General features: G+C 41.1%; 3 protein-coding genes across 3 annotated transcripts; all 3 read right to left on the reverse strand.

Moving 5' to 3' along the window:
- Positions 1–390: 390 nt before the first annotated feature.
- LOC138410905 (beta-1,3-galactosyl-O-glycosyl-glycoprotein beta-1,6-N-acetylglucosaminyltransferase 3-like) lies at positions 391–1,558 on the reverse strand. Its single transcript, XM_069528973.1, has one exon. The coding sequence runs from the start codon at positions 1,418–1,420 to the stop codon at positions 488–490; it is 933 nt and encodes a 310-aa protein (XP_069385074.1). The 5' UTR covers positions 1,421–1,558; the 3' UTR covers positions 391–487.
- Positions 1,559–5,104: 3,546 nt separating this feature from the next.
- Positions 5,105–6,919, reverse strand: LOC109624454 (beta-1,3-galactosyl-O-glycosyl-glycoprotein beta-1,6-N-acetylglucosaminyltransferase 3). The gene has a single exon (XM_020079134.2). The coding sequence runs from the start codon at positions 6,654–6,656 to the stop codon at positions 5,724–5,726; it is 933 nt and encodes a 310-aa protein (XP_019934693.2). The 5' UTR covers positions 6,657–6,919; the 3' UTR covers positions 5,105–5,723.
- An 88-nt stretch (positions 6,920–7,007) lies between these two features.
- LOC109624188 (proprotein convertase subtilisin/kexin type 5) lies at positions 7,008–22,750 on the reverse strand. Its single transcript, XM_069528974.1, has 16 exons — positions 21,914–22,750; positions 20,128–20,331; positions 19,976–20,044; positions 19,777–19,819; positions 16,209–16,354; positions 15,063–15,257; positions 11,934–12,020; positions 11,580–11,778; positions 11,263–11,486; positions 10,919–11,161; positions 10,220–10,465; positions 9,751–9,946; positions 9,098–9,303; positions 8,866–8,966; positions 8,406–8,577; positions 7,008–8,332 (listed from the first exon to the last, which is right to left on the reverse strand). The coding sequence occupies exons 1-16, from the start codon at positions 22,098–22,100 to the stop codon at positions 7,950–7,952; spliced, it is 2,901 nt and encodes a 966-aa protein (XP_069385075.1). The 5' UTR covers positions 22,101–22,750; the 3' UTR covers positions 7,008–7,949.
- Positions 22,751–23,224: the final 474 nt, after the last annotated feature.

Here is a 23,224-nt window from a genome sequence, read left to right on the forward strand (position 1 = left end):
CCTGGGTAAAGATTAAATCGTTTTGAATTTTTGCAAGACAAGACAAAGGTTTTGCGAGTGTAGCTTGAATTTTTGTGTTTGTGTTTACTGTACTGAGAAAACGAGAGGAAGTTCCAGAAAATGTGTTTTAGCAATTCAGAAAAAAACTGTAATGACACAATTACTTCAGGTAACATAGTTTCACTCAGAATCCTCTAGATGGTGCCACAAAGCACTGAAATACTAAATAAAGGCATCAAAGAAGTTACACAAGAACCCTTGCTGTACACATTGTCTATCATATTTAATTCTGAGAACATTCTAAAACTATATGAGATGAAAATATATATTCATAAAGTTAACATCCCATCACAATAAGTAATATTTTGAAAATACAACAGGAGCAGAATCTTTTAAGACAACCCAGTAGAAGACCCTTGATGATTTTATACTAGGCCATTTCTTAATGACAATGCTTTAATATTATACATTTTAATGATCATTAATATTACAAAATGGTAGAAGATTCATCTGTTAGCAGTGGGTCAAGACCTGAAGCTCTGAAACGCAATACTGTCTCCAAACATCTGATCGCAATCTCGTCAACCTCAACATCAAACTTATTTGCAAGAAGGTGTTTTTGACTCAGCAGCCACTGGAGGTCACCAGCTCCATACACACAAACGGAGCGTCTGTAAACACCAGTGCAATGAGGATACGGAGCTCCATTTTTTACATCACCTGCCAAATAGCCCCACTTCACCACACGAGCGAAGGCCTGCATGTCTGTTACATCATACTTGTTGTTGGCAGGCGTTGATCCGGGTACAGAGGGCATCCTCTGTAGAGTGGCCCACAAGTGCTCGTCAGGGCTGTATGTGTCCTTCACCCACTCCAGGAGTTTCTGAACCTCTGTGTCCTGCATCACATGTGTCACAAAGGCTCTTGAGACCACAACATAGGCATTCCCTGTGAACATCGGGCTGCTAATCGGTGGAGGACTTTTCATCACATCTGTCCTGATGACACCGTCTGCAACATTGTGATGATACTGCCAACGGCCTTTCTTGTAGTCATTGGCCGCCTCAGTCTCCATACTGTTTCTTCCATTTAGAATCTTGAGTACTTTAACCATCTCTCCATTGGTTTTTATCGGGAAGTCGGTCCCACATGTGTTGAGCAGGTACCTCCACTTTACGGGTGACTTCAACAGATCTGTCATGCAGTTCAGATCTGCCTGCACACGGGACCATGAGGCATAAATCACACTCTCTGATTTACTAGCTATAAACACATTGGGGAAACAGGCAACAATAGCCTGCACGGCCTCCCGGAAATCTTTGGAGGACTTTTGGTCCACGTGCACACAGTAGATGTTCTGAGGTGCATAAAGTGCTCGAAGAAGTCGCTCAAACATTTCAATTTTCTCATGGATCACCATGGAGTAGGCAATGGGAAAATCATTCTCCTCTTCACTGAAAGGCACTGTAATGAAACCTCTCTTTTTTTTGTAAGCTGGACAGTCCTTTGTCACATTAAGGTAGAAATCCGCAGACAACAGGTTGTGCTTCGTCCTAGATGCCAAAAGCTCTTTTAATTTTCTCCTCTTCCCCTCTGTGTCTCCACTGATGATGGCTAAGCAGACGGGCAGGTCCGTATAGAACTGCTGTGGTATTACAAGATCAGCCGATGACCACCTGCCAGAGCCAGCTTCCCAAAAGACAAATGAAAGGAACATACCCATAAAGATGAGACAAAGGTTCCTTAACATAAGGCCCATGTGACGCGTCAACCTTAAAGAAGCCATCTCCTTAGATCACAGGTGATGCTGTCTTCACTGCAGGTTATTGACCGAACAAATGACACTGGCTTGTAAGATGAATGACAGCAAACACTGCCAAGTCCTGTTTACTCTAGGTGTGTCAATTAAAGTTGTCCAAGGAATACAGCTATGATGATGTGATGAGGTTTTGTTTCAAGTTCTCTTTGTTCTCTCTCCACCTTCCTTTTCTGATCCTTATCCTGCATGGCATGTGTGTGGCAGGGGGCGTGGCTGGCTTATTGTTCTCTGCAGAAGACAAGGCACACATGCTCTTGCTCAACTCATCAACCTCCCAATGAAATTATAGTCTTGACTCTCCTGCTCAGTAATGCAGTACATGTATTTATTTTCTTTTTCAGTGAAACTTGTGTTCCCCATGCAGAAATATTTATAGCGTAACCCTGATGTTTTTTAAAGAAAATAAAGACAGAACGGAAACTACAAAAATAATACTGGTAACAAAACTACAAAACTAAATGAAAAGTTCACCTGGTTGAAACACAAAAACTCAGCTCTGCCTTACGCAATGTCCCTTTAAGGGTTTGGCCCTTTGCTGTTTGCCTGAGTTGACTCTTCCCAGTCAGATCATCACACTTCTCTCTTGGGGACCTCGAGCCTCCTCCTTTATACTGGCTGGGTCTTACCAAAAATATCTTTTGATAATTAATAATCAATTGTCTCCCAGTGAGATTACACTTAGTACACATTACAATTATAACATTCTGTATTATATAATAATACACTCCAAACCACTTGTGGTGCAATATTATAAACTCAAAAAATAAATAAATGTATATATACAAACTCTACAAACAAATTCCACTGTGCACAGTCAACTGCTGTACACCAACTGTTTACAATACTGTTTGCACTGTTATACTCTTAATCCTGTTTTTATCTGCCATATTTATATTTATATTCCACTGATAATTCTGTTTATATTTATACCGTTCATTCTGTTCATCCCGCCATATCTGCCATATTCATACTCTCTATATCATCTAGATTTGCCACTGCCTGTTTATATCGTTTAATTACTTATTTTTTTAATATTTAATATTTCATGTTTAATGCTGTTTGCACCGGGGATTAGAGGGAAACGCTTTTTCAATTCTCTGTATGTCCTGCACATATGGCATTATTGATAATAAAGTTGACTTGCCTTGACTTGAATATTAGTTCTCCAAAAACTAACTCTTGCTTCAAGTTGCAACCACAATAAACCATTCTGAACCGGTTTGACCTAGGCTTGGTTTCCCTAAACAGATGCTTGCACTAACTGTTCTCTATCAACATTCCTGTGACTCTGTGTTGCAGGAAGCTCTGAATAAAATACACAAAGACATCTTAGTGATTCAGCCTCTTTAATTTTCAGGACTCAGGCAGGGTATTAAAAAAAATGTTCCAGCTAGGAGAAGTTTCAGGGTGAGGCAGCTACAACAGCTTAGAGAGAAGCTGGAAGAGAAAGAAAAGGAAAGTCAGACCCGGAAAGGAAAACATACATTTCAGGCAGATTGGCAGGCATATGGGATGTGGTAAGAAGAAGTGCAACGAAGGGACAGAAAACAAACACTGGCAGGGACAGAAAACTCCACACAAGTGTCTCAGTGTCTCAAACTTCAGTTGTTACGCCCGGCCCAGGAGAAACCTGAGCATAACATAAGTTGGCTCCCCTCTTTCCCCACTCCCAAGGATGACCAGTGCCACGGCAGATTTGCAGTCCAAAACAAAAGTGATTTATTTTATAAATCAGGCAGAAAAGGCACGAGGAAGAGCACAGCCAAAACAACAAGCAAAACATTTCAACTAACTTACCTATTTCAACCAAAAGTAAAGAAAATACAGGGATCTTACCCCTACAGCTACAGGGCTGCTCTTTTCAGAATATTATTCACAGACTTTTAAACAGAAGATAATCTAACAATATAGTGATCACAAAACAACTCAGATCAGAAGGATTACAACAAAGTCGACACGGTCGTGTTGGAGGAAATGCTGTGAGGAAACTGATTCGCATGGACTAAGGATCTCCCAGTATAGGTCATAAACCCTGCCTACTCCATGTCAGTTAATGGGACATGAACCCAAACTAAAAAGTCTGTGTCAAATGCCAATTTGTTGCAGTTAGCTTGGTTTTATTTGATGATATAAACATGGGGTAAACATAGATTGACATCTGAGAGTGACTTGTATCAGTGGGATCTTGATACTGTGGGTCCACACTACGATCACTACCGCACAGAGTCTGACTCCAAATGATGTCAAAAGTGCAAGTTGACCACACCCATTTGTGAGATATTTTAGCTTAATCTAAGGAAGAAGTGGTGACATGTCTTTCACCTTTACGTATATAGTCTATGAACTTACACTATCCACAAAAAGGGACATTTTTAAGCCAAAAAGGTTTAATCTAATTCAAAAAAATAGATTACATTCCATAGTTTACAGGTCTGTACGAAAAATTACACTTGTTAGTATGAAAATTACCATTTGGTTTGCAGTGCGCTCTGCAGATAATGAAAACTGCATTTCTCTTGAAAGGTTTCAAGAGAAATGAGAATATCATAATAAAACAAATGATACAATGGTTTGTAACACCCACTTGTGTTTTAATTTAAAGTAAAAATAAAGGTTGTTCAGAATGAAAAACAGACTTTTATTTTATTTATTATGTGTTCAAGAATTATCTCTGGTCAGTCAAAAAAAATGAGATGTTTACAGAAATGTTCTCTTACAGAGGAAGAACTCCCTTTGTAAGGGTTGAACTGTAATGCCCTTATTTAAGGATGTGATTGTATAAAAAGTGTTTGTGGGAAGTGTAGTAGCCTGTTGTCACTGTGATGATACATGATCTTAAACCTGTTTGACATGGTGCATCCCAGCGACGCAGACATCTGATGATCTGTTGACTCTGTCTGCAGGATCGACCAGGACATGCACGGCAAAGTGGAGATTGCTGCTGCTGCTGTTCCAGAGTGACCCCCCTGTTGACACTTCGAGAGCGATGAAAAATGTTTGGTTCCACAGCCACTCTTAGGTTTTTGTTCTGGTCGACATGACTGGAGACTTAAATCCGAACGTCAGGAAAGTGCCTTTTTGAAACTGTGCTGCCTGTTACATGTGGAACTTATTGCTGAATTTCTGTGTCAAGCAGCTTGGTCTTCAGCATTTTCCCCACATGCTGTCTGAAATGGTTTTAATCCTTTTTACTTCCTGCCGGAGAATCATGTCCAACTTAGTGTATTAGTGTTCCCTAGTTACTGTTGTATCTACACTTTATTTAAGGCACTCTTGTTACAAATGGTTGATGCATGCTCTGCTTTATTACATTTAAATATATATTATACGTTTCTTTTATGGGGAGGACTACACATAGCATTTCAGACACCACAATATATTTATATTCAAAAGGTGACAAAGGAGAGAAATTAATATATTTTTGTGACTGCTCTGATTTTCATATGACTTGGTAATTACTTGTTCCTGCATGTGTTAGAGGTGTGACTTTGTTCTACATAATTTCCCGCAAGTGTTTCTGTTGTTTCACTTCAGTGAAGCAGTGAATGTGGTTTGACTGGGAGTCAACTGGCAAAACAACTTTATCGAATCAATCACACAGCTGGCAAAACTTTGAACACAGTTCATCTGCTTAGGCACATCTTGCAAATCTGAACCACCCATTTTGAAAAACTTTATAAACACATTTTCATTCACTAAACACAATGAGCAGTGTGGTGCACTTTGACCAAGTTGAAAATATATATTCATAAAGTTAACATCCCATCACAATAAGTAATATTTTGAAAATACAACAGGAGCAGAATCTTTTAAGACAACCCAGTAGAAGACCCTTGATGATTTTATACTAGGCCATTTCTTAATGACAATGCTTTAATATTATACATTTTAATGATCATTAATATTACAAAATGGTAGAAGATTCATCTGTTAGCAGTGGGTCAAGACCTGAAGCTCTGAAACGCAATACTGTCTCCAAACATCTGATCGCAATCTCGTCAACCTCAACATCAAACTTATTTGCAAGAAGGTGTTTTTGACTCAGCAGCCACTGGAGGTCACCAGCTCCATACACACAAACGGAGCGTCTGTAAACACCAGTGCAATGAGGATACGGAGCTCCATTTTTTACATCACCTGCCAAATAGCCCCACTTCACCACACGAGCGAAGGCCTGCATGTCTGTTACATCATACTTGTTGTTGGCAGGCGTTGATCCGGGTACAGAGGGCATCCTCTGTAGAGTGGCCCACAAGTGCTCGTCAGGGCTGTATGTGTCCTTCACCCACTCCAGGAGTTTCTGAACCTCTGTGTCCTGCATCACATGTGTCACAAAGGCTCTTGAGACCACAACATAGGCATTCCCTGTGAACATCGGGCTGCTAATCGGTGGAGGACTTTTCATCACATCTGTCCTGATGACACCGTCTGCAACATTGTGATGATACTGCCAACGGCCTTTCTTGTAGTCATTGGCCGCCTCAGTCTCCATACTGTTTCTTCCATTTAGAATCTTGAGTACTTTAACCATCTCTCCATTGGTTTTTATCGGGAAGTCGGTCCCACATGTGTTGAGCAGGTACCTCCACTTTACGGGTGACTTCAACAGATCTGTCATGCAGTTCAGATCTGCCTGCACACGGGACCATGAGGCATAAATCACACTCTCTGATTTACTAGCTATAAACACATTGGGGAAACAGGCAACAATAGCCTGCACGGCCTCCCGGAAATCTTTGGAGGACTTTTGGTCCACGTGCACACAGTAGATGTTCTGAGGTGCATAAAGTGCTCGAAGAAGTCGCTCAAACATTTCAATTTTCTCATGGATCACCATGGAGTAGGCAATGGGAAAATCATTCTCCTCTTCACTGAAAGGCACTGTAATGAAACCTCTCTTTTTTTTGTAAGCTGGACAGTCCTTTGTCACATTAAGGTAGAAATCCGCAGACAACAGGTTGTGCTTCGTCCTAGATGCCAAAAGCTCTTTTAATTTTCTCCTCTTCCCCTCTGTGTCTCCACTGATGATGGCTAAGCAGACGGGCAGGTCCGTATAGAACTGCTGTGGTATTACAAGATCAGCCGATGACCACCTGCCAGAGCCAGCTTCCCAAAAGACAAATGAAAGGAACATACCCATAAAGATGAGACAAAGGTTCCTTAACATAAGGCCCATGTGACGCGTCAACCTTAAAGAAGCCATCTCCTTAGATCACAGCTGATGCTGTCTTCACTGCAGGTTATTGACCGAACAAATGACACTGGCTTGTAAGAGGAATGACAGCAAACACTGCCAAGTCCTGTTTACTCTAGGTGTGTCAATTAAAGTTGTCAAAGGAATACAGCTATGATGATTTGATAAGGTTTTGTTGCAAGTTCTCTTTGTTCTCTCTCCACCTTCCTTTTCTGATCCTTATCCTGCATGGCATGTGTGTGGCAGGGGGCGTGGCTGGCTTATCGTTCTCTGCAGAAGACAAGGCACACATGCTCTTGCTCAACTCATCAACCTCCCAATGAAATTATGGTCTTGACTCTCCTGCTCTGCCAGATAATCCCATTTAGTTCCTTAGTTGCTTTACCTGTTAAATACTGGTTTTCAGTCAAAAGCCAGCCAGCTCTCTGCCTCCACTCCCTGCCCCTTGTTTCTTCTTTTTGAGCAATAAACTCTTATATTTATCCACACCTGTATTAAGTCTCTGCTTTGGGGTCCGAGCTAAATCAGAACATCACAATAGCAACAAGTCAAGTTTAACTGAGCGCATTAGTTGGACTTTATTTCATTTATATTTGTATGTACAAGTCGTACAGATTTTAGTTGTTTAAGTTACATCATCCGTCCACTGTTTCACAAATAAATATCAAAGTAAAAAAGGAAGCCATGTACACACATACTGTATACACAAATATATGTATTTATATCTCTTTTCCTCAGTCACAAATGCCTCATCTAAGAATGTGTATAATAAAGACCCAGGCACTTTGTAGGATGAACACCAGAATAACAGAAGAAACATACCACCACATTCTCATCTAAGGATTAACTAACTATTTTCAATTCACCTGTCAATGTTTGTATTTGTGTGCTTCACAATACATTCCTCACTTACTGTCAGTTCCAGTTTGGATGTATTTAAGATTGGTTGAGACAAGTGCTCTCATCCACATCCTGGTCTGCATCAGTGTCCTGCTCATGGATGAAGCTGTAGCGTCGATAGACTGATCCACCTCTGCTGGTGTACACCACGTCTACCTCATCACCACTGTCTGGCTCAGGTACACCGTGGGGCATGTTGACACTGGCAGTGCCGCTCAGTCTTTCGTAGCTCTGGCCCCAGCAAAGCCTTTTCCAAGAGTGAGCTCTGACCAGGGCAAAAACGGCCAGAGCCAACGCCAGAGCCAGCAACAGGGAAATAGGTAAGGCGACTGAGGTGTGATTCAGAGGTCTGGAGGACATATTCACACCTGCTCTCTGGTCATCTCCTGACTTGGGTTGGGGGGCCTCCACACACAGAGCTAGAAAGAAAAAACAGCTTAAGCAAATTGTATCCAAAGAATCCTGTGTTTCTTATGATGGGCAGAACTCTACCTGAGCGACTGTCACAAACACAGCAATCAGTGTCATTCCCTCCAGCCTGACAGCAGCGGGCACAGCGGCTCTCCACAGCGTGAAGAGCAGAATCACGGTGACAAGTCAGACACTGGTCTGTTCCGGGGCCAGTACAATGCCAACATGAGCTGTCACATGGCTCACAGGTTTCCTGGATTGAAAAAGAGCATTGGGTTAGATATTAGTCAGGCACTGACTGCACCTGAAAGATTTGATATCTGATCTTAAGTATTTCTCAATGGCATCAAATATTCATTATAAGCTGAAAAACAACCAGGGATAGCCAGTTTTTGTTTGTTTTAGCATTTACTCTTTTTTCCATGGTGAAATTAATGCATGTTATTTTGCGATTTGGTTTGATTAGAGGGAAACACACAGATTTTGTTATAATAATTATAATAAACAATATATGGTACATGACTCGTAGCTCAGACTGCACCTCATCTGAAAAGTATCGTCCCTCCTCACAACGTGGATAGCAGACTTTATCCTTAAGAGTGCTGCCCCAGTCACACGTCAGGCAGCTCTGAGGTGAGGCATCTGCAAATACACATATACAGTAAGTATAGAGTGTCAACTTATGTAAATTGTAACACAAATTGCTCTTGTTGACAAATTTCTCTTGTTGACAAATTTCTACTTGGCCAGGTCTAAATATCCTTTATATGTACCCATGCAGGTCTGACAGCTCATGTGGCACTGTTTGCACATGTCATGGAGCTGATAGAAGTGGTGAGGGCAGCTCTCAACACACAGCTTGGTGCCTTGCAGCTCCAGGAGAGGAGGTGGACATGCTCTGCAGGAATTGGGCCCTGGTCCTGTACACAGCTCACAGGACTGGTCACATTTCTCACAGTGGGATCCGTCTTTGTAATACCTGAACAAATGCATCAATTTCTGAGTATTAACACGTCAGACACATACAACATTTTTTTAATTCTTGTAGATTTAATGTGATTTATAAGGTGAACTGAAAATTGTAAAAAAAACTCCATTTCACCCTATAAATAAAAAAAAGCACAATACAACAAAATAAATAGAACTTGAAAAGAAAGGGAATATTATCTTCTGAAAAAACATAAATACATGTCTTTTTGGAATCGTTTATTATGTAAAATTGTCTATCGATCTATCAACCAACCATAAATCTGTCACCTCTGATATTAATGCCAAAACTAGATCATGCCACAATAGTTCCAGAAAACATTTCTCTGCTGCTGAGAAAAATTATGGAGAAGCAGAGAAGTTGGTTTTGATTCAGTGAATGGGGTGTGAAAACCATTTATAAGGGGAATGGGTAATTGTTAATCATAAAAGTCATCACCCTGTGGGACAATGAGTGACACAGAGATGAAGGAGCCGCAGGTGTCCCGGAGAACAAGTTACACAATCTCTGGCTGATGCCCCAGTGCAGGTGGAACAAACATGTTCACAAGGCAAACAGAATCCAAGCTCCTGTCCATCAGCTTCCTGCCTTGTGTTGTATGAACCAGCCGGACACTCGCTCACACAGGTCCTGTCTGGAAAGCAGCACACAGATACAGAAGCCATCATTCTCAAAAAAGCCATCATTCATTAGCCAGTTCTCAAGGTCCATCAACTGCAAACACAAGTCTGAAAAATCTACAGTGGATTCCGAGAGGAATCAGATTTTCACATGTTGCAGCCCTGTGATAAAATAAAAATGATGTTTTCAAATACAAGGAAATATTCCATATTCCGTCTCAAATACCATACATACATCGAGATAATTATAAGACTGTTATCATAGTATGGAGATCTGCAAAGCTCACTGTGTAGGTATTTGGGGACGAGACATGTCTGGCATTCATAGTTGTCTGGCCCTGCACAAGAGTAGCAGTGTTGGTGGCAACCCATGCAGGTGAACTGGTTATCATGCAGGTAGGTCCCTGGTGGGCAGTCTGTGTCGCCTGTCACGCCACACAACAGTGTGTTTGGATCCAACACAAGTCCCTTCTCGCACTGTGTGCACTGGTTTGCATCTGGGCCGGAGCAGCTCATACAAGTCTGGTGGCATTCTGCACGTAATCAAAAGATATGTGTGAGTGAGCACGGCCATGTTTTAATGGTTCAGTGTGTAAGATTTATGTTACAGGGATCAATCGGCAGAAATTGATTATAAAAATAATCCTAGCAATGTTTTCACTTGTTTGTTTTATCAAAATTATAGAAATTGTTGTTTGGGCCTTTATATTTAAATACTGTATATTAACATCTGGAGCAGGTCTTCTCTGGCCGCCATGTTTTTTACAGTAGCCCAGACTGGACAAACTAAACACTTTTTGAGTGTCTATGACAACTAAAGGCTGCCACAGGTTCTCTTGAGTGTTTGGAGGGGGAGGGGGAGGTGAGGGGTGTTCAGCTGCAACATGCAACTTCACTACTAGATATCACAAAATTCTACACACTGAACCTTTAAAGGTAGATAGTGATCATTTTAAACACACAGAAGTGACACTGTTGTGGCTCACCTTGACATTCCAAAGCTTCAGTTTCATAGTAAGTACCAGTGAGGCAGACCTTGGAGCAAGCACCCTTGTAGAGTTTTGGGCTAAATGTTGAGCAGGTCTCACAGTCATCTGCCAAGGGCCCTGAACAGCTGGCACAGGTAGGATGGCACTGACCGCACCGGCCCTCCTCCATATCCTCATAGTAGCCCATGGGACAACTAGCTTTACACACACCATTCAGCATCAAGTAGAGGAAACTGCATTCTAAAATGATATGGAGGACAGGTAACAAGAGATTTGAGGATTTGATCCGAATATATTTTAAAATTAAGGATAATTAAGGATATTTTAAGATGACAACTCACTGAAACAGGTTCTGTCATCTGAGCAAACGTCACAGTGCGGTGGACAGCGTCTGCATGTTCCATCATCCGCAGGGTACGTCCGCAGTGAGCAGTTAAGTCTACACATACCGCTGCCTAAGTAGTAGCCATCAGCACAGGACAGACACTGTGACTTGATCCCATCACATGTCAGACAGGAGCTGTCACAGGCTTCACATGAACCCTCAGCTGTCCCAAAGAAACCTCTGCAAGTGACGGCAAGATACAGTTTACAAGAAATAAAGAGACAACTACAGTAAAAAGTACCATCATTACAAAACATCATTACAACAGCTTACTCTGGGCAATTAGACCAGCAGCGACCCTGGTGGAGAAAAAGTCTATAGCTGCCTTTGGCGCAGCTGACGCAGTTATCACTGGTGCCTATACAGGCCTCACAGTTTGGCGAGCAGTCCTGACACAGCTGAGATGCTGAGTTTGCATAGGAGCCAGATGGACACTGCGTAACACAAGAACTGTCCTGGTCCAAGAAATACCCTGTGACACACACACACAAACACACACACACACACACACACACACACACACACACACACACACACACACACACACACACACACACACAATGCCCAATAAGACCTGGAATAATGATTAAACCAAATGTCATGACCGACAAGAGTAAAGATTTGTACCTTTGAAACAAGAAGAACAATCCTGTGCTTGAGGACCAAAGCAGATCTTACAGGATGCATCACACGTGTGACATTCACTATTTTCCCCTGAAAGTGAAATAATAAAGACAGTATCCATCATGCATTTAATACATCTGCAACTCTGCGTGGGGTTTTGTAGTTTCTCAAGTAACAATGGGCCTCATTCATCAACTGATGCAGTTATGCAGTTTTACGAGGATTCTGAAGTCACCAGTGTTTTCTTAGGTAAGAAGCATAATTCTGCACTGGACTACTGACTGCATCATTTTGCAAAATAATCATTGTTTTCTGTAATTCTACAGTTGTATAATATGGGTTTTTTAAATTACCATAATATTTCATCGTTTTTAAAATGTTGTTAGAGTGAGGTTTTTTATTTACTTATGAAGAGATCATTTAAGCTTTTCTTCTTTTGTGTTTCATTGCACTGTTCCTTGCCACCTCCTGTCCATAGTTGCCAATGACCTTTTAAATTATATTATGAGATTTTAATATCTTATCTTAATTAGGTTTAAGATTAAGATACTTAGTATGTTTTAATGATTAACTTTTCATTTATTAATTTTTTTGCCTGATGAATGTGAATACTGCTGCTGACTGTACAACAAATTGCTCCTAGAGACTTCCTTGATCTTACAATTCTGATGATTTTATGACATATTGTTTGCTGTCATAACAGCTGCCTAGTGAAGCACTTTCTAATTGAAATTTTGAATTTTGATAGTGCTCCATAAATTGATTAATTAATAATAAATATAAGGACCCTGTATGATTGGACTATACTGATGATTTCTTAACACAGACGTCAAATTCTATGATAAGGTGACATTCCTAACCAGCTTTGTCCCTGGTTTGTCTTTGTTCCTTTGTTTGTCGATGTGTGTTTGTCTGGCTGGGTGTGTCTATATGACTATAGGTTTATTTGAACTTTTACAGTTTTGGCATTTGCATTATTCCTCACCCAGCACCTGACTGTCTATATTGTGTCTCTGTTTTCTTTAATCTTCTGCCTCAGCCTGCATTGCTCCTCCGTCAGCTCCGGCTCAACTTCCTGTACTCCAAGTTTACACTAAACCAGCCTCTCAACTGCTGGAGATAACTTGTCTGAGTGCTTTTGATTCAAAAGTGAAGATTTGTCATTACACCAAAGGGGTAAACAGGTGCTCAAGTCAGAGAAGCCTTTAGAAAGTGCTCCAAAAAAACGACTCTTGAATGGAAGGTGACGCAGTACAGTGGAAGGGTGACATATAGAGTAGTAGATTGTCCTTCAACCTATAGGTCCTAAAAACTATTGTCCAGATAGACACAACAAAAGAAACGCAACAGATTGCATCAATCTTTTTTGAGTTAGGAAAACTTATAAAGAAATTACCTTTAACCAACGATCAACATTGAGTTAGGGGAATTATCTTTTCCTCTGCAATCAAAGGTATTTTTAACTATACTTACTTAAGAATTGTGACAGTAAAAACATATTTTTAAGTGGATTACTCTTTAAAATGAAGTTGTTTAAACTACTTTTTTCACATTATTGAAAAGGAATTTCAAAGGTTTTGTTCTTAATTTGAATAATCATGAACACAAGTTTTTAAGCTCAAGCAAGCCAGTAAGTATCATTTGTAATGGAAATTTCTATCTATCCTTTGAATTCTTCCTGTGATTTCTATGACCCTCTGAGTTGCTGTGGCCAAACATAAATGCAATGAAATATATCTTTTTAAATTTCTTAAAAAATAGAATATTAAAAAATTCAAACCCCAGAGATGCTGGCCATCCAGAGAGTTTGGATTTGTACAAGAACTGCAGGCAGAAAATGTTCCATGCAAAGGCACTATATGTTTCAAATCAAGCATGATCTTCAATGAAGAGTCTAAGAAAGATGTGGAACCACTTGTTCTGTGTCACCTGTTCTGATCTGTCTTTTTCCCTCTGGTTTTGGATTTGGGTTCTGTTTGGTTATTCTACACTGAGTTCTCTGTTTCCTGTTTAATTTTGAAAAGTTGTTTCTTGTGTGTCTCTAACTTTATTTCCTGCCTTTGTCCCGTTTCCTCGCCCTTATGATTGTCTGCCCCTGTTCCTGATGTTTTTCACCTGTGTTCAATTCTCCCTGCCTCCCTTGTGTATGCAAGTCTCCATTTGTCAGCTTCCTGTGAGTTTCTCTGCATGTTGATTACTGGACTTATTTTGTACATTGCTTGTTGGAGCTGCATTCCTGTAGATCTTACTCAGCCTTAATAAAAAGACATTTTTGTTTTTTGACTTGAGCTTGTCTCCTGCTCTCCACTCAGTGTGGTGACAAATGCCACATGAAGAACTGGGGCCGTAATACGAAGCAAGTTCAACATACCCAGGATATCTTTCTGATATCCGGTTGAACTTAAGCCAACAATCACAATCAGGGTAAGCAGTCACATGAAGGTGGTTATCATTTCGGTAAGTCAACTGTTTAGGGAGAGTGTGCACCGCGCTACAGTGTAGTGTCATTTGGTGAGGGCTGTTCAAGTCTCAGTGAGGGAAGCTGTCAAAAGTAAATCTGTAAAATATCTATCCCCTATTCCAAATACATATTACATTTCATAGGATAAACCTACTTAAAGGGAAGAATAAAAGTATAAAACTATATCTGGTTATCCTGCTGCTAACACACCCAGTAAATCAATATCAGTAACTCCCACAAGTAAAGAAATGTCGATCAATGTGTTCAGTGTTACTGTGAGCACATTGCTCTTAGTGTCAGGTTGGTTATATTCAGCTCCAGCAGTTAACAGAGGTTTATCGTTCCCTCCTATGAGAATCTATATCTTTAATAAAGTTACTCATTGGAGTTGGCAAAAATAATTGAGTCGGTTTCTGAAGATGCTTGTCGTCCACATCCAGTTCCACAGGATCCTCATCATTTTTTTTTTGCTCCACAGGATCCTTTAAGAAAGTTGCTGTTGTGTTTCAGTGGAATTGAGTGATGATTGGGCTGTGCTTTTATACTGCTTGATCTCTCATCTCCAACTTGACCTGCTCCGGAGTGTAGGCCACTCACAAGCCTGTACATTTTATAAAAACTGTTTTTTTTTAGATAATTCAACAAAAGCTTAAAAAGGTTGTTCCTCATACCGTCAAAGTACTGTCCCAATGGGCAGTTAACCAGAGGGCACTGCCCGTGCAGAGAAGGGTTCCCACCAATACATAGCTCACAGTCTGTTGATCGGGGTCCATAGCATGTCTGGCATGAGCTTTGGCAAGGCTGACAGCGCCACCCACTGGAGTCACTGAAGGTTTGCTGTGGACACTGTTTGATGCACTCACCTCCTGACAGGGCAGAGCAGTACACAGAGTAAATTATTTTCCTTGTACAAATTGATTCATCAAATAGTATTCTTGGAAAACCCAGCAGACACTATATGGAAGAAAATATATAATTTATTACTTATTAATCTTTTCAACCTGTATTTCTAAGTGGTTTAAGAAAATATCTGATTTCCTCTTCATCCATCTCTCCTGTTTACCCTGCGAGGATCTCACTCTCTGTGACATATTAGCTCTACAGAGAGTGATTACATCAGCACAGAACATCAACAACACTCAACTACCTGCTCTCACCAACATATACAGAGTCTGATGCCAGCGTTGGGCCACAAACATAACCCAGGACTCCTCACACCCAGAAGGGAGGTGCTACAGGTGTATTAAGAGCTGCACCTCCAGATTCTTGAATAGTTTTTATCCATCTGCTATAAAAGAACTGAATTCACAGTAGAACTGTGAACTGAGCTCAGGTCTGTGCAGTATCACTGGTAATGTGTAATAATATTATATTATCCTGGTGCAAGTACTATACTAATTTATCTTATCTATGCAATATCTCTTTATTAACAACTGTTTTTTACATGATGAATTGTTGGTCGATCTTAGATCTTTGTTTTCTTTTAACTATTTTTATGTTTTTCTTAATTGTCTTTTTGTACCACTGAGAGGAGTTGCACATACGTTTTGTTGTACAGCTGTTCAATGACAATAAACACTTGAATTGAAGCCTATCTCACTGACTAATCTGACTAGCAACACTACTCATTCCTTGTTAACATAAACCAAAGATGTGCATACCTCATCTTATGGATTTGCTGACCCAGAATACCATCACTAAAATTACTTTAAATGCAAACTCATTTTGTTAGAGTATATTCAACAGAAAAAACATTGGCCATCTGAACCCTGTGATATGGTTGTAATATATATATGAAGAAGTGACTATTATGTTACCGTGGAGGAAGTAACCAGGCTGGCAGGCAAGGCAGCGTGTGTTGCTCCTGCAATCTGTGCACAGAGCTGGGCAGGATAAACACTCGCCCCTGCCCCAGTCCTCATAGGTGCTCTGGGGACAGTGTCTGCGACACTGGTGTCTGAAACTGAAAAAGCAAAGGTCTAATTCAAAACAAAAGCCAAGACCGTTCCCCAAGTCACTGGAACAGCTTCCAAGAGGAGCTCAGAGGAGCTGGATATATTTTTATTTATGTTTAAGTGTTATTATATATATATATATATATATATATATATATATATAAGGCACTTTTAGTTGCATTTTAACTGATTCTTCTTTATAAATATAGATTGATTGATTGATCTATTTTCCATTTGCAAATCGTTCAGGCAGAACTAGGTCTGTGAGAGTGAGAAATTCTAGTAAGGTGTGGACTCAAGCTGGACAACACAGTTAACAAAAACAAATAACTTTTTTATTTGGTTATCATCCAGAACAAAGCTCCTACTGTGATTTATAGGAATGCTATGTAGCTTTTACTGAGCAACAGCGACCTCTGCAGCCACAAGTGGTAATTTATTCTGTTGGCTCTGATGATTCCTGTCTTCCTGAATCAGAAGAGCTGCATGCTGAATCAAATATACCAAACTCAGAATTTTTAGTATTTTAAAGGTTTCCTTGCTGAATATCAAAGATAAACGCTGGGACTGATTCTGGCATTTAAAGCCATCAAGCTGCTTTCAAGATCCCATTCATGTGTGAAAGGCAAATATCGGAGAAAGTCTGGATGCCATTGTGCGGACCTTCTCCGGATGTCACACAGATCATACCTGCTCACGAAAGTTACATACAGCAAGAAGTGATAAGTGCATCATTCTCCCTGTTGCAGGTCAGTGAACCATCAACCTAATCTACTATTTCAAAGTAAAACATTGCATGATGCTTGAAGGATGGTGTTGCTGAATGAATCTTCTGCCCAAATGGATGAAAACAAACAGACATGCAAGAGGCAATCCCAACATGCAATGTGTCCGTATTGTTGGCTTCATTGCTTAAAAGTGCACTTAATCAATCATCAGTAAGGACGGCAAACAGACATAACAAACTGCTTTTCTTTCAGCTTATCACACTTCTGTGCTCCTCTTAAGGCAGAAAGTTAATTGGTGTTGTATTTGTAGCCCAGAGGCATGGGGGAGATTTAACCTGCCGTAACAGGCTTTTAGGGTTAACTGAGCTATTAAACAAGAGCTGACAAAAAATAATCTAGCCTAAAGCAGCTGAGATATTGAGTTGCAAAGATGTCACACATAAAACATTAAAGCAAGAATGACCTCAACTTTTAACACTTTAAACAAAACAGGCTGAACAGCCATAAGCTCCTAAATGACACAGTCCAACACCCTATGCTGCCTCCTCTGCCGTCTTTCTATATGAGAGAACCTGATCTGCCCCTCCGCCTGCGTTGCCGTGGATTTGGTGCTAGGATGTGGTGGTTGTTTGAGCAGGCGCAGCTGGAGGCGCCACACAGCATCCATCAACTCACTCACAATAGCAGCTGGCCTGGCAACACTACACAACTTAAGAATCTGCGGGATGTTTAAGAATCGCTCTGTGCAAATATCAGATGATCCATTCCAGGGAAGCACATCAGCATTTCCAAAGCAACTTTTGTTTGGAGCCTTTAATCCTTGAATTTGCTATGAAGAGGTGAAAATGTGCCTTTACTTAAGAACGCTTGGTATGAGCCATATTGAGAATGAATCACAGCAATTTATTTTTGATTTAGCTGAACCTAGCTCCTTGGAGAGGGAGCTAAATGTCAATAAATACCAAGCATCCATCATGCTGTGACTCTTTTCAAAAGGCAGTGTTCTATGCCAGAGTAACACTGGCCGAGTCCATTCACAGTTATGCCAGTGCTTTCTCATGTTAACATTTTTCAACCTCAAGGAGCAGAATTTCTGCAAGTGCTGAAAACTATCAAGATCTATCACAGTGAGGCTCTTCCTGCAGTTAATGATCAGCCCGTGCTCCGCATCGGATCTCTTTTATTGGTGTTTGCCTCTAGTGGAGGTTGAAAAGAGCACTGCAGCCACAGAAATGATTGAGACTACCTGTCCCTCCACATCTTTAAAATCTTGTTTTTGAAAACAGCACATTGACACCAGTGTTGGCCCTCATCCCCAAAAACTCTCTTGACATCTATGTTGATGTCTTCTACGTGTATGGTGCCACTTATGAATCCTGAGGTATTTGTATTCTTTTTGGGGTTTTTTTATTTTTGCAACTGTCACATGTTAAAAATGTCATCAACAGAAAGTCTCCAGAAAGTCCAGAGGCGCTCACTTAGATATTTGGGTTCACACATACAGCCCCTCTGGAGGCATGTGTGATTAAAATATCCATCATAACTAACAATTTACTTGAGGGGGTGCAGGCTATGCACAGTCATGCATTGTGTGTGTGTGTAAATGTCCGGAGGATCCCTGAGTTGAGTGAATGTCTGAAAGCAGCTTATTTCACTGCACTGATGGACAAGCAGTGAAGTGGTGTATTTTCCTTCAACCCCTCCTCTGCTGTGATTCAGAGAGCAGGCAGAGAAGTCAAGACCACGCACCCTATATAATTACACTTCTGTTCGCTGTGTGGCATTCCACTTATACTCGCTCTCTTCTTTCTCTCTCCTCCTCACATACAACATGGATCACACTCCGCTCAGTATCTCTGTGAGGCAGCCCACTGGTCTGTGCTCAAACCAGGGCTCAGGTAACAGGGTATGACTCAAAATTGAGGGTAACCTGAATCACACAATACCTCTCAGCCCTAACTCAAGGGAGTGGGAGCACAATTGGAGGTCTGTTCTTGCTCTGCAGCCGGCTTTACACACTGGGTCTAAGCGATAAGCCGGCATAAACAGGGATACAGGTGAAATGTGGCTCCTTGCAGTGTGGAGAATAACATACCAAATGCTGCTGTGCAATTGGTGGTATTATTCCACAAACTGCATATTGTATTACCCAACTCTTTATCTACCAAGACAATGGCAATGAAAAAAATAACAGAAAATTACAAGGTCACTTTGAGGTTAATTGTGTCCTGGCAGCATATTTAATGTCCATAAATTAAAACCGCTGAAAAAAATGTATTGAATAAATCAAACTTTATTCATTCTATTGAATTAAATAGACACTATCACTCAATTGACCGGCAATTCATCTGCAACATATTTGATGATTGTTAATTGCAAGTAATTTTTTAAGCAAAAATGCCAAATCACAGATACTGCATGTTTGTTTTGCTGAATGTCTTAATCTTCTGTGATTGTAACTTCAATGTTGTTGGGTTTGGAGCATTGTTCAGACAAAACAAGCATTTTGTTGTGCACGGTAGGACAATATAGGTTCAGGAAAACTGCAATTGGCATTTTGACAGAAAGATTAATCAGAATAAGTGAAGCTGCTTTCTGCAGCCTCATTACTAAATGTTAGGTTTCTAAATGAATACCTGAGAATACATTTGATAATACGGCAGTCGATAGGGGAAGACAGAATAATAAAGCAAGAAACTCACAGGAAGTAACCTTCAAGACAGCTGCTGCAGATCTCAGGGTCGTCTGTGTGCAAATGAGAAAAGGTGATTAATTAAAATTCATGGTGAAACAAAAAAACAGCAATGTGCATAATTTTTTCACTGAGGTTTTGACATACATTGTTGATTCCCCTCACTGTGCAGTGATGTTAGTCTGATACAGGAGTTATATGAAACGTACCTGTGGAACACGTTTTACAGCCCATCTCACAGTCAATGCACTCTCCTGTATCAGGGTCCTGCACCTGCCCTGAAACACACGAGATCCACCATAAAGAGCCTGAGTGTCTCTCAATTTACAGCCTATAGTCAGAAACTCTGTTTTAGATTTACCCGTGTTACAGGATGCCGTTTGGCAGACCCCATTCTGGAGTTTGTAGTTTTCCCGGCATTTGGCACATATGTTGCCATCTGTGCAGAGTTCACAATTGGTGATGCAGGGCAGGCAGGCATAGTGACCCCTGTCAGGATAGAGTCCCCGGGGGCAATGTGTTCGACAGCGACCTTGGTGGAGGAAACGTTCCTGTCCATCTTCATCTGAGGAGGAGGAGGAAGAGGGGGGCACAGAGGACTTGTTACCATACAGCCTGTTCATTTTCTCCTCTGATTAGGATGCCATTGACCATGTGGAACTCCTGCAATGCTTTTATAAAACTGAAAATCAATGAGCTTCTCTTAATAAATAGTGAGGTAGAGCTTGATGATTACATGGGATGGAGAAAAGATAAAAGAGCCTGCTGTCCGCAGTGTGAAAGTTCAGGGCCCAAAGTAAAGACACATATTGCAGAGATGTGGATCAGCACAATTATAACAATTATGAGTATTCATACAACATTTTACTGATCGTGCGTCCTTGACGGAAAAAACTGAAATTGTGGCAAAACGAGTGCATGTCAAACTCATGAACAGCATCATTAACTGATGGCTGCGGTCCAGCGTGTTGACTGCAGGGCCTGTAGATGACAACCTCGCCATGTGAGATCACCGACTGATGATGCTCCAAATAATGTAAACAAGGGCAGTCAGAGGCAGATGATGGATCAGAGCTGTGGGCAGAGACAGGGGCTTGTGTTGGTCCTGGTGATTAATATAGTGCCACTTGTCCCTAGCCTAGCTGTGGCACCTGAGGCACCTCTGGAAGCCGATGAGTTGCAGCATTGTCTCATCCACTCAGAAGATGTGTGAGACAGGGAAGAAACCTTTAACAGCACATACAGATAACTGTGGATTTTATATGACAACACAACACAGAGCATGAGGAATAGGGTGCAGATCTTTTTTTATGTGCCTTCACACAGGACATTGAACAGGTACACACACCAGGATCACACACTCTGCACAGAAATCTCAACAGCAGTGTACATTGAATAAGAATCAGCAAAAATGAATGTCTGTGGCTCAGTCAAAAAGAAAGGGATGTGTGGGTGAGGGACAGAGAGAAAAAGGGACTTACAGGTTCCATGGGTTGAGCCCAGTGAACTGCAACAGTAATACTTCCAGCCCGAGGGGATATTTTTTCCCTTTTTCCCTCAGATTAACAAAGGCCCCATTCTGACGTGATCAGATTACACGGGAGAAAATGATCACACCTTGATTTCAAAAGGTGCCCCTGTGACCCAAAAAAAAAAAAAATCAACAAGTTCTAGAGGCTGCACTCATGATTGTTTAAGAGTAAATGATAAACCAGAGCTGAATGCCACTCCTCTCATTTTAAAGCCTTTAAACAACTTTTCTTCCAGTACAGTGTTGCTTTGAAAGGAAAAACTCCACCTCCCTTTCAAATGGATTAAAGAATATTTGACAGGGTTTTGTTTTAATCTGCCATCAAAGGGGACATTAGATCAGCCAGTGGCCATAAATGAAGAGACAGACACATGAAATCCATCGTATGAGGATAAAAATGTTGTAAAGCCTTGCTGATTTATTTGTTGCTGGAAACTAAACAAAAACACATTTTTGAAACCCTATCAAAAGCATTATATTATATTATGAGCCCCTATGATTAAAATATCCATCATAAGCTACAATTTACTCGAGGGGGTGCAGGCTATGTATGCACGGCCATGCATTTAGGGTTGAAAGTGTGTGTGTGTGTGTGTGTGTGTAAAATAATGCTCACCAACTCCACAGGTAGTACATTCAAACAGCTCATGTCCGACGCACTCGGAGCAGGTGGGATGACAGAGGACACACTGGCTCTTCAGCATGAACCGTCCGCTCGGACAGGAGGGCGACGAGGCTGGTTTACCCACAATAAATCTCGCAGAGCAGAGGACGAGCAGCAGACAGGCGATCACCGACCTCATGGCTGTGCCCGAAGACTTTGGCTTGAAGTGAGGAGGAGAAACAAAAAACAGGTTTGTCCCCAAAGAGACGCAGTGTCCGTGCAGCAGCCTGAGCAGCAGCAGTGCTGGTCCCTCCTGATCCTCTGCGCTGCCAGCTCGATATGTGAAAGGCTACACCACACACCTGCCCAGAGAATAACTCGCAGGACCAGTTGGTCCGAGTGGAGACTGAACAATGAACGTGGACTGCGGTCAGCAGCAGCATTCAGCAAGTGATCCTGAAAGGAGTCCAGGAGCGAACAGCCACTGTCTGTGTCCCCGAACATCACAGTGTCTGCTTGCAAGGAGCGTCTGATGCCAGTGAATGAAAACAGGGAGGCTCCTGACCAAACACACTTTGACAAATATACCACCTGGAAATCTATAATATCTGGGAGGGGGAAAAAAAACATTTAAAAACTATAACAACCGGAAAACCAAAACCCCTGAAAGACCAACACACATGGAAAACCAAAAGACCAGGGACAAACATACTACCTGGAAATCTATAACACATGGTAAACCAAAACAGCAAGAAGACCAACACACCTGAAAAAAAAAAAAAAAAACACTTGGAAAACTTAAACAACTGAAGACCAACACACATGGAAAACAAAGAAAAACCCTCTAAAAACACCAGGGACAAAACACACTACCTGTAAATCTATAACACCTGGAAAAAAACATATTTAATACTACTACACATGGAAAAGCAGGACATTTGGACAAACAAAAAAACAACACACCTGGGAAACCACAAAACCTAAAAACCTTAACAACTGGAAACAAAATAAGCATTAAAACTATAACACTTGGAAACCCATAACAACTGGACAGACAAACAAAAGACACATAAAAACCAACACACCTGGACCAACATTATATATATTATATATTGGAAGTTGGACTGGTAGCTGAAGAGGTGCCAGTCCACCTCCTGGGCACTGCTGAGGTGCCCTTGAGCAAGGCACTGAACCCATCAATTGCTCGCAAGGCACTTCTCCGGGGCTGCCCATCACTCCACCATCTCTCTCCACATTTGCATGTCTGTGAGCCCTTTGTGTGTGTGGGATTGTGTTTCAGGGTGAAAAAATGCATGTACAAAA

The sequence above is a fragment of the Paralichthys olivaceus genome, chromosome 7, assembly GCF_024713975.1.
Source record: "Paralichthys olivaceus isolate ysfri-2021 chromosome 7, ASM2471397v2, whole genome shotgun sequence".
NCBI lineage: Eukaryota > Metazoa > Chordata > Actinopteri > Pleuronectiformes > Paralichthyidae > Paralichthys > Paralichthys olivaceus.